Source organism: Papaver somniferum, chromosome 6 (assembly GCF_003573695.1).
Source record: "Papaver somniferum cultivar HN1 chromosome 6, ASM357369v1, whole genome shotgun sequence".
Lineage (NCBI taxonomy): Eukaryota > Viridiplantae > Streptophyta > Magnoliopsida > Ranunculales > Papaveraceae > Papaver > Papaver somniferum.
Window position 1 is genome coordinate 147,934,548 of NC_039363.1, and position 16,770 is coordinate 147,951,317.

The 16,770-nt window shown below is 37.2% G+C and overlaps 2 protein-coding genes across 7 annotated transcripts; one reads left to right on the forward strand and one right to left on the reverse strand.

Moving 5' to 3' along the window:
• Window positions 1-147: 147 nt before the first annotated feature.
• Window positions 148-4,238, forward strand: LOC113289741. 6 transcript variants are annotated; one of them, XR_003331095.1, is made up of 5 exons: window positions 308-724; window positions 992-3,100; window positions 3,214-3,395; window positions 3,486-3,608; window positions 3,986-4,238. XR_003331095.1 is itself a non-coding variant. In XM_026539103.1 (5 exons), exons 3-5 carry the CDS (start codon window positions 2,860-2,862, stop codon window positions 4,097-4,099), a joined length of 537 nt encoding a protein of 178 aa, XP_026394888.1. In that variant the 5' UTR covers window positions 589-724; window positions 992-2,243; window positions 2,386-2,859; the 3' UTR covers window positions 4,100-4,238. The 6 variants fall into 6 exon arrangements, 5 of the variants coding, with proteins under 5 accessions (XP_026394891.1, XP_026394890.1, XP_026394888.1 ...); XM_026539103.1 differs by lacking the exon at window positions 3,486-3,608 and having other exon boundaries at window positions 589-724; window positions 992-2,243; window positions 2,386-3,100; XM_026539104.1 differs by lacking the exon at window positions 3,486-3,608 and having other exon boundaries at window positions 589-724; window positions 992-2,013; window positions 2,086-3,100.
• Window positions 4,239-4,715: 477 nt separating this feature from the next.
• Window positions 4,716-8,019, reverse strand: LOC113289742 (zinc finger BED domain-containing protein RICESLEEPER 1-like). Its single transcript, XM_026539107.1, has 3 exons — window positions 7,862-8,019; window positions 5,401-7,358; window positions 4,716-4,946 (listed from the first exon to the last, which is right to left on the reverse strand). The coding sequence occupies exons 2-3, from the start codon at window positions 7,343-7,345 to the stop codon at window positions 4,936-4,938; spliced, it is 1,956 nt and encodes a 651-aa protein (XP_026394892.1). The 5' UTR covers window positions 7,346-7,358; window positions 7,862-8,019; the 3' UTR covers window positions 4,716-4,935.
• Window positions 8,020-16,770: the final 8,751 nt, after the last annotated feature.

Here is a 16,770-nt window from a genome sequence, read left to right on the forward strand (position 1 = left end):
AATGTTTACTGGTCACGGACTCACAGGTCTCTGACCTATTTCAGATAAGTTTCATTAGACAAAAAGAAAATAGAGATTATACGTACTTCACCGACATCAAAGAGCGAAATATAACTAAAAATACTAATAGGTTTTTTATTTTCATGAAAAAGAGATCTTCTCATAAAAAAAATACTAGAATACTTTGACCAAAGCCTTGAATCTTGATTACCACACTTAAACTTCCACCAAAAATCTTCATCGCACAAACTTTCGGTTTGGAGGGTTGGTTGCTTATAAAATACGGAAGATTTTAGCTCTAGCACTGCTAGAGCAACTTTGATCTAGTAGCTTCCTGTCCATTTATTTAGGGTGTTTGTGACGTCACTAAGCTAAAGGATAATCATGGTTAACTTTTTTTTTTGGTTTGTGAGTGAGTCTTTTACTGCCGTGTTTTAGCCTCTGTATTCTAAGAAAACTCGATACTTCTGATGTTCACCCTGGTTTTGGATTAGTATTATATTTTGGCGCGAGTATATTGTTTTTGCCGCCAGAAAAATTATATCCCTCTAAATTCGTGGAATCCTGAAATCTATCAAATTATTAGGCTTTTGAACGACATCATGTTTGAAAAAAAATTTGATCTGGAAATTCTTCTTTTGCTACTGAATTATTGAAGGTACTAGATTAATCCATTTGAATTGTAGAAACTATAAATCTTCAAGACATCTCATAACCTTAACAGGTAATTTTTCTCATCTACCCCGTTTGATTTGATGAAAATGTGTTGTATTAGGACTCTTTACATCCAGTCTTGTTAATTACTAATTACCTAGCATACTGTTAACTGTTTGATGAATGTTCCGTGTGAATATGTTATAGTGAAACATGATAACTTGTTTATGGAAATATATCATGTTTCGTAGTGAAGATGTTAATTATAGTGAATATGTCCGTGTGAATATGTTAATTATCTAGCATCCTTGAATCAACTATTCTCTTTATGAATCAGGTGATGGTGGTTCTTGAAACTCTCTCCCTACAGAAACATGATAACATGTCTATGGAAAATAATTTTTCTATATATCAAGGCTCGATACATGGTATTAACAAAGAAGTGCCAGAAATTGGTATGAAATTTGATTCAGGAGAATTGGCGTATGATTATTATAATCGTCATGCTAGAAACATCGGGTTTAGTATACGAAAAGATTCAACTACTTAGCGCAAAGATAAAACTATTTCTAGAAGAGTTCTAGTATGTTTAAATGAAGGAAAGTATCGACAACATCCAAGGGAATCTCCTCTGAAACGACGCTTGCATGCACGAACAGGTTGCGACGCAAAGTTGGTTATTAAACTTCAGAATGATGATTCAAAATACTCAATAGTAAAATTTGTGGAAAAACACAATCATGTGCTTACACGTTCAGATCAAGTGCATATGCTGAGATCACAATGGAAAATAGAGAGTTCTCAAGCAAGATTAATTGAAAATATGCACTATGCGGGTATAAGTCAAAAAATATCTTTGCATACTCAAGTTTTGAATCGGGAGGATATGAAAATCTGAACTTCACTCAAATGGATTGAAATAATCATATACAAAGAAGAAGGCAACAAGATGTCTTAAGGAAAGGTGATTCCGAACATTTGCTAAAGTACTTTCAAGAAATGCAAAAAGATAATACATATTTATTTTATACAATTGAAATGGGTGCGACTAGTCAGTTGTGCAATTGTTTCTGGAGCGATGCTAAATGTAGGATGGACTACAGTTTCTTTGGTGATGTGTTGGTGTTTGACACAACATCTGGAACAAATGAATATGATAAACCGTTTGCACCTTTTTCGGGGGTCAATAATCATGGCCAAACAACTCTTTTTGGATGCGCTTTATTATTAGACGAGAGCACGGACTCATTTGTGTGGTTGTTCAAGACATTTCTGAATGCAATGAACGGGAAACATCCGCAGACAATTTTCACCGACCAAGCAACGCCTATCATGAATGCAATTAAACAAGTGTTCCAGGTACTCATCATCGGCTTTGTCTTTGGCATATTTTCCAACTGGCTGCGAAACATCTATCCCATATATTTGTAGGTTCTGAATTTTTTGCCAAAGATTTCAAGAGGTGTATATATGAAAATGAAACCGAGGAAGAATTCGAACCAACGTGGAAATCCTTCCTTGAAAAATACAAGCTGACAGAGAATAAAAGGTTGCAAACTTCATATAAGAAAAAAGAGAAGTGGGCTCAGGTATATGGTCGAGTACACTTTCTAAATTTGATTCTAGAAATTATTGATCAGGATGGATATACACCTACAAGGTAACATCGTTTAAATTTTCATCTGCCCGTACTGTTACATTTAACTCCTCAGACAATTCCTTTCAATGTAGTTGTAAGCATTTTCAGTTTATGGGAATGATATGTGCCCACTCTATGAAGATATTGCACACCCACCAAGTCTATGATCTCCCATCACAATATTTTCTAAGTCGCTGGACAACAGATGCAAAAAATGGTGTTGGTATTGAAGAGCCTAATAAGCCAATTCAAGACAACAATGGATCATCTACTCTCATGTATAGTGACTTGGCACGTACGGCTTTGTCTTTAGCCATGAAAGGTACAAGCACCGAAACATCTAGTGCTTTTACTAAGAAGTTGTTGACAGGAGTACTAGGGGAGTTGGATAATTTTCTGAAATCAACTCCAGATGATCAAACAAAAAAGATTGTCAGTATTTCAAAAGAGAACAATGAAAACTTGGGTCAAAAAAGTATCCAGCTTCCGATGGGTGCTAACATAACACTGCGAGCCCCTCTACGAGTAAAAAATAAAAAAAGAAGACTGGAAGAATCAAGTCACCAATGGAGAAAGGTAAAGTGAAACGTAGGCGAAAATTAGCAATGAGGAAGGAAAAGCCAGCAAAGAAACTCAAAGAAACCCAGTCGGCAGGAAAGAAATCCATCAAGACTAAAAGAGTGACAGGGAAAAGAAAAAGAAATGCTCAGCACGAGCCGACAATGGAGAAAGAAATAACAAAGAAAAAAACTACCCAAATCAAAATGGTAACAAATGATGGAAAAACAAAAAAGACCAAAAATGCAGGTGTGGTCATTATATTCATCTCGTTTTCTATTTTAGTTATCAGTGCTTTGTTTTCTGTTTTTGTATGTTTAGTTAGGTTCTTATAGATGACATCCATGGTCAAATATATTCAGATATAGAAGAAGTAATATACAATGATTCAGATGTAGAAGAAGTCCCACTTTCCGGTTCCATGCCATCGAGTGCTTTGGAGGTTGATAAAAATGGCGTTGGTGCTTCATTACTGGGCAGTTCAAATCTGCAGCAACGTTCTACGCCGTTGATCCCTTACTACTGTCCACAACTTCACGTAGAGGTATAGAGCTACACCTTGTTCTGTGAATTAAAGTTGTTACTGGTCATGACATACATATATAACATAATTATCAACTTGTTCTATATTTAGGAACCAATAATACTGGGAGGTGAAGGAACCCATAATGTTGTCGAAAATGTCCAATCTAACCAGAGATTTTTAGCACTTATGTTGGAATAATGCAGTAATGCCAAAGATATTAGTTTCATCAAGGTAATTATCGATCTGTGCGACAATGGTCATTTTACTATGTATGTTTCCTTGAAAACAAAATGTGAACTTAACTTTAGTTGCAATCACTTCTTCAACATAATGCCATGCAGATATTCTAATATGATTGGATGGATTTGTATAGTTTCCTTTACTCGTTGGATTTGTCCAGTTTCCAGTACACATCAAAGCTCTACGTTTGCTCTTTTTAGTTATTGATGTCCTCAGTTTCTGGCCAGTTTTCAGTACACAATACATATCAAAGTAGTTTTACTTTTTATAAACACCAAATTCATTTTGCTGTAAACATTATTTTTGCAAACAAAGTCTTATTAAGATTCATCAATTAAGTTGTTGATAATTGTTGCTTTGTTTTGCAGTATAAGAGACATGATGTAAAGCTGGAGCTGTATTGTGTGGGAGATGTTTTCGCACACGATGATCTAATACTTTATGGATGGCTTTGTAGACTTGATTTGGATCCAGAATTCTAGACTTCTTTTGTAAATGTGATTATTTTTTTGTGGACTTGATTTGGATCCGATGCAAAAGTTTTCTGTTTTTTGGGTTGGTAAGCTTTACTTATACAGTTTGAGTAGAAAACGCATTCAAACTTTCCAAGATTTTTACTTATACAGTTTGATTCCGTCAGACTTATTAACACCCGACAATACGGAAGCTAAAAAAACGGCAGTGAAACTTTACCCGACAATACGGAAGCTAAAAAAACGGCAGTGAAACTTTACCAAAGACTAGCTAAAGTTAATCGTGGGTTTTTCTCTTAGTTAGGTGACGTCACAAACACCCTAAACAAGTGGACAACAAGCTGCTAGATCAAAGTTGCTCTACCAATGCTAGAGCAAATTTTTTTCCATAAAATACAGTTCCCAAACCAGTTCCCAGGCCAGAGCAGCATTTGGATCAAGTAAGCATCACGTAATTGCTTCCTCGAGGAAGCATAAAAGCCAAGAAGCACCAAGCCAACTAATCTGCGGTTTAACTGACCAGAAACTCCAGAAATGATATATCAGGGTAAAGTAGTTAGAATGGTTTATGCATGTACTTTATCATTTCTTTTGACATTTATCAGAATTGATGGGCCGATTGGGATAATAAACCAAGGATATAGATCAACCAATAATTAAGAACAATGGCATTACCAAACAAATTACATCACAGTACTCTATAATTGCAAGAAATTGAAACCCAAAATTAAAATTCGATAACTTGGAACTGTGCATAAAATTGTTCAGGCCGAAATGTGACTTCCCAGAACTAATCCCAACTTATAATAAATGCTGCCCGCATTTATCAATTCCACCATACCTTTTCAACTCCAACCTATAAAAGGAAAAAAAAATTAAACCAAAGTCTTCAGTCAAAGGAAAATAACAATAGGTAAAGTAAAATTGCCGCAGTTTGATATACAATCCAGATATTAAAATATTAAATTAAGAATATACTAAGCAAACTTGGCCAGACTGTTGCCTAATTTCATAACAGAAGATCAGTTAATATAGAGAAGTTCATCTCTAAGTCACGAATGTTCATCTGTTGAAACATTACTTCCTGAGACGGTAATTCCAACTTTATCTTTCAAGTGCCCAATGATTCCAAAGTGGTAGCAAATTCAATCAACAAATGAAAAAGGTGAAAGCTAGTCGGAGAATGGTGTTATGTTCTCCATCGGATCTCTGGTTGAAAGCAACAGCTACAAGATCATAACTCTAAGAGTACCTTACACCATAAATTTAACTAGATGCAAGAACGATAAGAATTTAAGCAAGTATCTAACCTTCTAACTCTGTGCGAAACCAGTCATGTGTGCATACCAAAGCCTGTAGAATATCTGGACTTAGAGAACTCCTGTACGAATCAAGAACTCTGCCACCAGTGTTAAATGCAGAATCTAATGCAACTTCTGTCGACATAGGAATCCCCAAGACATCACGAGCCATCATAGATAGAACAGGGTATTTTGGTGAATTGACCTTCCACCAATTCAAAATGTCGAAGTCGACATTTCTAGGAAAAACAGGTTCTTCCAGATATTTGTCCAACTCCGACTTCAAGTGCTGGCTGCTGGTAGTCTCATCGAGGAACTTGTCAAAACCACTCAGTCTATCTCTTGTGCCATTATGAACGGTAGACGGGGTACCATTAGTCAGATCACTACCTTGAACATCATGACCGAAACCCTGATTGAGTGGGGATAATGCTGGGCAGATCACATTCATGTAATCATCGTAAAGACCCTTAATACTGTTGGAAACATCCCTGATGTGCTCATCAGACTCGGCATCATAAATTTGCGGATAGTAATATTCCACTATCTTCATCTTGAATCGCGGGTCCAAAATAACTGCAATTGCTAAAGCCTGGACACAAATGCTCCAATAACCGTCAAACTTGTTCTTCATGCTCGGTGCAAAATCCGAACTCTTACACAGTTCAGTCAGTTTCAAGTGAATAAGAACCATCTCAGGGAAATACCTGTTAGCAGTTGAAAACTTAACACCTGAGATAACATTGGTTTCTTCAACAAGCAGCTTCAAACAGCTAGTGACGACAGTAACCCTGTCCCACTCTGATTCAGAGATTGAACCAAAATCATATTCTGCAAAATGAGAAAACACATCACGACATTCCACTGCTGCCTCGAGCATCAAATATGTCGAATTCCAATTTATAGGACAATCAAGACATAAACTCTTTTGATCAGAAACTTGTAATTGTTGAGCCAACTCATTAAATTTCCGTTGCAGCGATTCTGAACTTTTGACATACCTAACACTTTCTCTAATCTTGTGGGTTACATCATAGATTGATTCCAACAAATCTTGAACAATCAGATTGATTACATGTTTCACACATTGCACATGAAAGAGCTGATCACTCCTTTTCAGCAACCCACTTCGCCAAAGCCGGTCTCCAATTGTGGAGACTACAGTGTCACCGGTGCAGTTAGTGTCCCGCGTCACAGAGAATAACTTGCGGTCTATGTCCCAGTCTCTTAAACATGTCATAATAGAATCTGTTAATCCATATTCTGTATAGGGATCGACATTGACAAAATTAAGAACCTTTTTCTGTAGTGTCCAGTTCTCGTCAATATAGTGAGCCGTCAAACAAAAGTATCCATGATCTTGAAGAGAATTCCAAGAATCAACTCTAAGACTGATTCGCCCTGGAACTTTATCCAATGTCTCTAACAGTTTCTGTTTCTCTTGCGAATATATTTGCATGCAGTCGTCTTTTACCCTGTCGCATGACATACTCTGAAATGATGGCTGAAGATTTTCAACAAACCTCTTAAACCCAATATGTTCAACGATTGCTAATGGGTACTCATGCAAAATAATCATGCGTGCAAGATCATATCTGCTTCGCTCTTGATCAAACTTTGACCCATACTGACTCCTCTCTTCCTCAAACTTCACTAATGCCGAAGAATCTTGGTTAAACCCCGCATCTCCAAGGTTTCCATTACCACCTTTTTTCTTTTCTTTTACTACGATCATCTGTTGAATGTCATGGTTAGTTCTTTTCATACATCTCTTCAAATGATTTCTCAAATGTGATGTCCCACTTGTACTCGAGCCACTGAGTTTCTTTTTGCAATGCTTACATATAGCAAACATACCCTCAGGTCTTTTAACCCTTTCGAAATCATTCCAGACGAGAGATGTCAATCTCTTAGGTTTCTTAAATGGAACCAGCTCCGAAGCATCCAATTCCATGGCGCACCGAAGTCTGAGCATTTCATGAAAATAACAATAAAAAATTATTAAAGCTCCAGTAGAACAACATGTCAACAACAAAAAATCATACTTTGAGAAATTTCAAGGATAACAACTATCTTCCTTATTATTGTATGTGCTTATTAGAGAAATCAAGAACATATTATTTGAATTAGCCCGAACCAGATGATTACTAGTTATGGTTTTCAAATTACTGGATCAATCCATACCCGTACTGTGTAGAAACGGTAACAGATTAATCGGGTGAGAAACATATTATAACCCGAACCTAACAATTAAAAATTTTTAAGCTTTTCTTGACAGTCTTGGTATTAACGGATAGAAGTATCAAGAATCTAGCAAAAACCCTAAAACTTCCAACGAGTGAAAACGAAAAGAATTGCATACCCAAACCCTAGAAATTTAGGGTTCCAGACTGTAATTCATGAAATTGGGCTCAGTAGATCCAATTCTGCGGTAGAGAATAAAAATTCTATGAGAAGGAAATTGAATTACCTGCAGGAGCGAGAATTGGCTGAAGTTCAGACTGACGGGCCGAATGATCAAACGGATGTGAAAGAGATAGCCGAGAGAAAATGGAGTGGGTTTCAGTGGGGGAAGACCGGAAAATATAGGGTTTGGTTCTTCGTTTTCTTTAAGGAACATAAGGGCATGACAACCCGACCTGATATTAATATTTGAATCCGATCTAAACCCGGTTTTATAGAAAAGTCTACAAGGCCACGGATAGCAAGACCAAACTCCGGAATAGAAAAAATTCTGGCTGGCCTTTTCAAAGGAATCACAATTTCGAGCCAAGGAATCACAATTTCGAGCCTACTACAGGGATGGGCAAACCATTGCGGCCTACAAAGGGATGTGCGTGCTTTTCCGCACCGTGCGGGTGAACAAGAGATGCGCGTGTATTCTGCGTTGGGCAACTGAACAAGAGGCACTAGCTACGTAACTTGTGTTGCACGATCTAAGCTAAAACGTTGGTCTCTTCGGTCCAACTGCGCGGCCAAAGTTCCGCCACCGAACGGGTATATCTTTGGTTATCTAATGACTCTAATTTCTTCCCTATAAATTCAACTTCTCAACTCCAAATTCTTATATATCCATAATTTCACTAATGACGAGAAGCTCCTCCCATAAGTCGTGGCGTTAAGTATATTTAACAAGAAGATTTAGCTATTTGTAGAGCTTATGGTTTTCAAATAAGAGAAAGTTCTGTAATGATCAAGCCATGTCAATTCTGGGTTTTTCGCACAATATTTTTGCAGTGTTCGCAGAAGAAACTGGAAACCCGAAAATGCATGATGCTCAAGGATTTTTCGGGTCATTTTCAAAAAACTAGTCGTGGAGTCACGCAATTTGCAACTCAGATAATGCACAATAACCATTATAGATTGAAAAGTGAAACTGCTAATGAAGTGGTACAAAGAACTCTAGCGATATGGCAGCCATCTAACAACAGACTTTTCGTTTACGAAACTTTAAAACGTCTTTAGAGGGCTTCATAGACTCAACCTCTTTTGCCTCTTAAATGTTCCACCAGCTGGACGCTGAATGAGGACATTAATTAAAGGGTTATAGTTTAATTTTAATTGAATTATAAATTAATTATAATCCAATATGTTTGCTTTAATCCAATGTAATTTGCTTTAAAACAAGAAAGGTTCGAGTTAGTCATGATAGTACAATACAAATATATTTTTATTGATTAAACATAACAGGACACTAAAAGATTAAACGAAGGTGAGAAAGTTCATACATTTAATCAGTCCACTCCAACATAAAACACATAAGTCCACTCCAACATAAAACACAGAAGTGCTTTTCGTATGTGTCTTCTTCTTTATAAGTGTAGCTATGCTAATCATAGAAACCGGGGTTTTAGCATCAATTCTCCGCGGACAATATTTTGTTTTTGTGATCTTCTTCTCTACAGTGGCCACAGTATAACTTCTTCAATTTGGCTTTAAGTTTCGAGTTTTCGCACAGTGTTGCTACCTTTTCATGTTCTTTAGCCTTTATAGCATCATCTAGCATTCATGATTGGTCAAGACAGTTAGGGTCTTTACATTGCAAATACCTAATCTTTTCAGGTTGTGATTGAACGACCATTCTAATGCCTGAACAACCTAATTGCGGACACTTATAATACATCCAAGGGCATTGCATCAAACTACGGTTATCCATGAAACATAATGGACAAACCTCTATTGCTTCCACATTCAATATTTATTTTACTTTGCTTTTAGATTACATGGTTGACGGTTTTGGTTGAGAATGCTTTTGAGAGGTTGTGTTTAGAAAAAGAACTGTTAGAAATTTGTGGTATTTTATAAGACAAAATGTAGAAGTTAATATTTGTGGTATTATCAATGGTTATTGTATAACCATTGATAATATTTGGAATATAGCAGCTATAATATAGACTTTATATTGATAATTTTTAAAATATTGTCGTAATTTTGCCACTATTAAATGTAACCAAGTTAATTAAATGCAAATCTAAATGTAGTAGGAGGATATGTTGTATTTCAACCTTTACTAAGAATTAAAGATGTTTAAAATTTAACTTGGTGAGTGCAATTGGTGTTTACAACTTCTCATACGACCAAATTCTTCCCATTTTTTTTCTTAATAAAAAGTTTGGGAAATATTGCCCTATTCTAGGATGTAATTTATTCTTTGTCTAAAAATCTAGTTTTGTTATCGAGCAGTTCTAGATTAAGTATTTCATGTATTTTCAATCAAAACATGATTTTAAACTTCGTCTAGCTATATTTAGCAACCGCTAAACTAAAATGACATATTTATATGGGTTTAGTTGTCATAAGATGCCCGCGACCATAACTCTGTCGCTCGACCATTAATGAGTTGAGTGTGGTCTTGTGACCACTTGGCCATAGTTGTTTGTATTTTCATCAGACCATCCCTGGTGAAATCATGATGATACTTATTTACTTATAACAAGCACTATGAACACCTATTTATTGACTACAATTAGAATTTATAGCCAAACCAAAGGTAAAAAACATAGACAAGTACTGTAAAGAAAGGTTTTACGGTGAAGGATACTCGATTTTCATATAAAAACTCATATGGGAATTCAATATCCGTCAAGTTTTTTTTGTAAGGTATTTCGGTTCTTTAGGTATTAATAGGGGAAAAACAAAAATTATGATAGAATACATAATAAACTGAAAACTGGATTGAGTATTCGTCAACAATCATACGGAAACTGAGTATCTACTTTATAAGTTTTTTTGCAAACCAAGCCTTGGCTAGTGGGTGTTACACATCTCTAGCACCCACTAGCCAAGGTTTGCTATGGTATATTATTCGAAGAATTTTGTTACCTATAATTTAGTCAAAGCCAAGAAAAATACCCTATCATAATGCTTTCTATTATTAATACCTTATTATATAAAGGAGAATCAACATGCTGATGCGGCAGATCCACATTGAAAAACAGGGGGTCTAACAACCACACCCAATATTTCGTTCGGCAATCTGTATGGACTAACCACAATATAATTCCAAGAGAATCAACTAGACAGTCAGACTCAATTAAGGAAATATATCCAAGAGCTATATCTCAATACAATCTGCAATCGAACAGATAGAGATCTGTGGGCCTAATTGATAGGAGAAATAACTTAAACGGTACCAAAGACCAATGTTCAAGTGTCAATCAATTTCAATCAACAACCAAAGGTTAGATTTACCAATTGATTGAACTACGCACAACCTGTGATATTTCAATTATATAAACAAATATAATGCGGAAAAGAAATAACACATACACCAGAAATTTTGTTAACAAGGAAACCGAAAATGTAGAAAAACCCCGGGACCTAGTCAGAATTTGAACACCACAATGTATTAAGCCGCTACATACACTAGCCTACTACAAGTTAACTTCAGACTAGAATGTAGTTGAGCCCTAACCAAGTCTCACACCGATTAAGGTACAGTCGCGTTCCTTACGCCTCTGAATCCCAGCAGAACTCTACGCACTTGATTCCTTTATATGATCTCACCCACAACTAAGAGTTGCTACCGACCCAAAGTCGAAGACTTTATAAACAAATCTGTCTCCCACAGAAAAGTCTATTCTGATAGATAAGTATGTCTCCCACATAAATGCCTACGAAGTTTTTGTTTCGTCATTTGATAAATCAAGGTGAACAGGAACCAATTGATAATCCGGTCTTATATTTCCGAAAAACATCCTAGAAATATCAATCACCTCACAATAACTTAACTATATGGTAGTAGAACAATTTATTGTGGAATCACAAAGAATGAGACAAAGAGCTATATGATTACTTTAAATATTTTACCTATCGGATATAAATCTCGAGCCAATCTTATAGAATATAGTACTCAATACGATAGAAAAAGTAAGATCAGAACACGCAACTACGGAGAAAATAGTTGGATCTGGTTTAAGAATCCCAATAAAGTCTTTGAGTCGTTAACCTATAATGGTTTTAGGAAAAACCTAGGTTATAGGAGAATCGACTCTTGTAAGCAACTAATGTCACACAGAAGGTGTGGGGATTAGGTTTTTCCAGTTGCTAGAGTTCTCCCTTATATAGTCTTCAAATCAGGGTTTGATAGCTTAGAAACAAAGCAATCAATATTCACCGTTAGATGAAAACCTGATTTAAGATTCGAGTTAAGTTTTCTAAAAACCAAAGCGATATCTCTCCACCGTTATATGGTCTTAGCTTGTTACACACAAATGAAATATAGCTTGTTACCTAAACGTGTATATTGAGTTGGCTCAATAACAGTTAACCGAAGTTAGCCATATAAACATTTTTGTATTAACCACATTCATCTAACACTTCTAGATCAAATGATAAACAAATTAATCTAATTGTTTTACTCATAGAGTTGTTCAATTGTTTATATTCTCATAGAAGTATACAAGACACAATTGAAACAAAATCGGATTTGATTCATGATTGTACAAAGTACTTATTCAAGAATCAATTCATGAACATTAAGCCACGGTTTGCAAAGATTGCATTCCTTAATTTATTAATGTATTTGTTCATGAGTATGAAATCATACTTAGACGATTTTATAACTTTAAGCAACTCAGTTTGCAAATGGGTACACAAACTTAAGTTTCGGACTTTGTTCTTATCCGACAGTTCACAAAACGGTGTGCATACTGTCGTTCCGGACGTAACTCAGGTAACACCATTCGCATACTGGTATGCAAACTTGGTTCCCGGACTTTAACAGTTAAAACCGTTCGCATACTGGTATGTAAACTTGGTTTCGACCTAAATCATACCACAACAGTTTTCATACTGGTATGCATACTGTGTTATATCCAGACAATGGATAATTTTTCTAAACTCTCATTTCAATCATTGAAACATCCTTAGAAGACGACAATAGCTATCTCACACAAACTATTAGCTTATAAGTAATTTTCAAGTGATCGAATGATCAATATGAAACATTCCGAGTCGACATCAAATGACTGTCTCACACAAATCATTTAAGATACTTCAAGAAAATTTTCACATGATCATTGCTGAGGGATAATTTTAAGTTTGAGGTTCTACCCGTCCTAGCCAGCCAAATGACCTCACTTTACCAAGAATAGTAAGAGAGAGAGTTGTCTTTCCATTGTACCTTGTCCTTTCTTATATAGACTTTTCAAAAGCCCCTTCCTTTTATGACATCATGCAATGTGTCCTAAACTTCTTTAATTACCACTAATGTCATTGTTTCTCTAATAAAATCTCCTTCTTTCCTATTAATTCATCCCTTGTCCTTTCCATCTAATAGACACTTTCTTGGTGGATTTGGGCTTTAGTCCCCATGTCTCATGTTGGGTTTTCCTCCCCTTTGAGGGCAAACTAGCCCATCTAAGGGGTAATATTTTTCATGTATCAACATTAATCCCCTGACTATTGGGTCAATTGTTAAATGACCCGATAGTCATAAAAAATCTTCTTTGGGCGCCTCTCCCTTCGCAGACGGTTGAGATGAGGATTTTCTTCCCTATTAATTCTATGATCATGGGAGACGTTTCGGTTTCCGTCGGTTTCCCTTCCCTATGCATAACTGACACGTTTAATGCCTGAGATTCTCTCTATATATATGGGTATCAGTTTGTTTCCCCTTCATCTCTCTTCTTTTTTCCTTTGTTTCGATCATACCATACACTCGCCATGTCTAGCAGTTCTACCAGTAGTTCGTCTGAAGAGTCCATTGAATCTGAAGGAACCATGAACGCAGATTCTGAGGAGACTGAGTACTCGGATAAAGACGAGATTCTCTTACCCGCCCTGGCAGATGGTAGATTACACTCGATCGCGGAAATTACAAGCGGGCTTGCTCTGAAACGCGCGCTGAGAATAAGAGAACTTCGTGGAGGTAAGCGCATTTTTCCTCTTGATGATATCTTGGTTCCTCGCCTTCTAAACCCTCTTGTATTACCTTATCCTTCCGACCCTGGATGGCTCATGCGACCCGAGTCGGAGACTATAAACGACTTTGCGTTCAAAATGGTTCCGCGGATGGCCGTTCATCGTGGCGACTATGATCTTCCCCTTATCGATATCCGGTCCAAATCAAATACTCATCAAGTATGGCCACATTGGGCATCCCGCATACGCTCCAATTATAGTCACGCGGCTGCTCTTCGTAGAGCATGCATTGATGAAGCTATAAACTCGTCTCTCAAACGGGAAGTGAAGAGGTGTATACGTGACGTAACACGGCTATTTTGTCGCTGGGATCCTCCCGTTTATACCCTTTTAACAGCATTAGGGAGAAGCAACCATCGTTTTAGAGGATGTAGTCGCCCTCACCGGGCTATCAATCAATGAGAGTCATTCATACGATGAGGCGACATTCTATGGAGCACTCAATGACGAGGAAAAAGAGATGTGCACTTATTTGATGAAATGTAAGGATGATTCACGTCGTGAGCTGGTACGGAAAGACCAGGTGTTGCAGAGGCAAAGTGATATCAAGAAGGTTGTCGTCTCAAATAAGAAAGGTGGGGTATTCGTCCACGGTGAAGGGGAAGGCTAAGTGGGTCGAAGAGAAGAAAGTTACTTTGACGCACTTAACAGGCGAGCAACTACTATCTGGCTCTACCCGCGCCTATGAGGCGATTCATGGCTCATCGACTCCAACAGAAGCTGATCCTGAAATGGTCGTTAAAACCAATCGTCATGCTTCTTTTTCTCTTTGGTTGAAGTACTGGTCTCCGCGGATGGTTAATGGGAAAGTTCTCCCCCCTAAGCGAAAAGAGAAAAACCCCAACGCAGAATTAACCGCTTTCATCTTATTTTAGCTTTGTCATGATGTCCCCAGGATACTAGTAAAGGAGAGCTCCTGCCCATGGCGGTCTTGCTATCTCGCGGTGTTTCTTTCTCGCTTGCACCGATGTTCCAAGGTGGCCATATCGCCTTCTGGATTTGTTCTGTCAGGACCTTCAGACTGTAGGCTCATCTCACAAGATTGAGACATATATCCGGCTTCTTTCATGCAAGCGTAGTATTGGGAGCATGTTCCTCCGTGCATGATAGGTGCCAAATATTGCATTATTTATCATTATTTTATTGGCACTTATCCCTTTTTGCATACCATAATTTCCCCTTTTGTAATGAATTCTGTATTTTACTCTCCTCAAGGATAAATATTTTATTTTACTTAATTTTGCATTTTTAGGTGATAAATAAAGTCTAAATGAGTTGCGGAGCGAAAAGAGCAAAGACACGGGAAAAAGCCGAAGGAAACTCTAGCGGAAAAGAAGTGAAAAATGCGGTATGGAAGACTCAAGGATGAAAATGGGCTTAACAAGGAAGAAATTGTTCTTAAAGAAGAAGTGGGCTCAAGATTACCTAAGCCCAAATCCATGTCCTAAACCCAAACCCATATACTAAACCCAAAATCGAAACCCAAACCCGCTTCTCTCCTTAGCCGTCAGATTGGATCCATTCCATCATCCAACGGTCGCTTCATCAGAGTGCATCGAGCTTTGATGTTCCTGTCTAACACTATAGCACCTAACTCCATCTTGGACCGTCAGTTTTGATGTATTCCATATCCAACGGTCGCTCCACATCCACTTCCATCGCGCCGTTGGATCATTCCATCACCTTCTCATCGTACGCTATTCATCATCGAGACATCAAATTTTGATACACACGCTCAACACCCAATCGCCAAATACCTATCGACTTCACCCAAACACTCCCTAACCCATTCTCCATCGGGTTCTTCTCCTCTTCTCCCTAAATTCCTCTTTTCCATCACCTGCAACTCCTTCACCACCATATCCTGCCACCACCAGACCCCAATGTTCACTGCCAACATCTCCACCATCTCCCTAGCCTAGTTCTTTTACTTATCTCACAACCACTGAACCCTAGGTTTGGGGTGAATAAAACAACTCGATTTAGGGAACAATTAGAGCATCATAGGCGTCAATTGGAGCAGGGGGAGAGCAGAGAAGGCATGGGTTAAGCATGGGTTGTTGTTATTTCAGTTTTTTTTGGTGAGTAATTTTATTAATTTTCAAAACCCTAATTTTCTCTGTTTTGGGGATTTTCAATTAGGGTTTGTAATAGGTATAAATTGAGACACTGTGTATGATGTTGAGCGAGTCGGGGATACCCAAGCTCATTTTGGAGTAAAAATCAGAAGCTTACTTTCAATTTTTTGTATGCCCTGTCACTTGCAAATTTCCATGTTTAACATCACTGTTAGTAATATGCTAGAGATGTTCTTCATGTTCTAAACATCCTAGCTAGGGTTTAGATGAAACCCTTAGCCTTAATGCTAGGATGTTAAGCAAATTGCTCTTACTCATGCCATGCTCATTGTTTAGGATAGTTTAACCATGTGGATGACATATTACTTTCACCTAGAATGTCAAGCATCCTAGGTAGTTAGATGCATCCTATGTATGTTTCACTTGCATTCAATTTCATGTTAGTTAGCTTTGATTAGTTGTTCTTTGAGCAGACAACTAATACTTTGCCTTGATATAGTGATTGAAGTTAAACTGTCCATCTAAGAAGCTAGAGTAGTGCAATAGCTAACATGCTAGTGTGGGTTGAGTGGTGAATTCTCAAGCCCTAGTTCCCCTCTATCAAATATTCAATCACTTCATTGCTGTTTCAAAAATCTCAACTTCAATGTTTGCCGTTCATGTTTAAGTTTCATTGTTAATCTTGCTTCAACTGTCAGTGTTGAATTAGTGTAGTTTTCTGTCAAAAATTATGTTCTATTTAATGTTTGATGATTAGTTATAGCTTAATGATTAGTTAGCTTCATGTTAGTTAGTGTCCTGTTTAGTTTTGTTGTCACTGTTTAGATTTAGGTTTTAGTAGGAAAGAACAAAAAAAGTTACATTTGCATCCTCCAAG

Coding starts and splice junctions, on each gene's coding strand:
- LOC113289742 (XM_026539107.1), bottom strand. CDS start 7,345: ATGGAATTGGATGCTTCGGAGCTGGTTCCATTTAAGAAACCTAAGAGA.
- LOC113289741 (XM_026539105.1), top strand. CDS start 2,860: ATGGAGAAAGGTAAAGTGAAACGTAGGCGAAAATTAGCAATGAGGAAG. Junction 3,101..3,213: donor AAAAAAGACCAAAAATGCAG/GTGTGGTCATTA, acceptor AAATATATTCAG/ATATAGAAGAAGTAATATAC. Junction 3,396..3,985: donor GTCCACAACTTCACGTAGAG/GTATAGAGCTAC, acceptor TTTGTTTTGCAG/TATAAGAGACATGATGTAAA.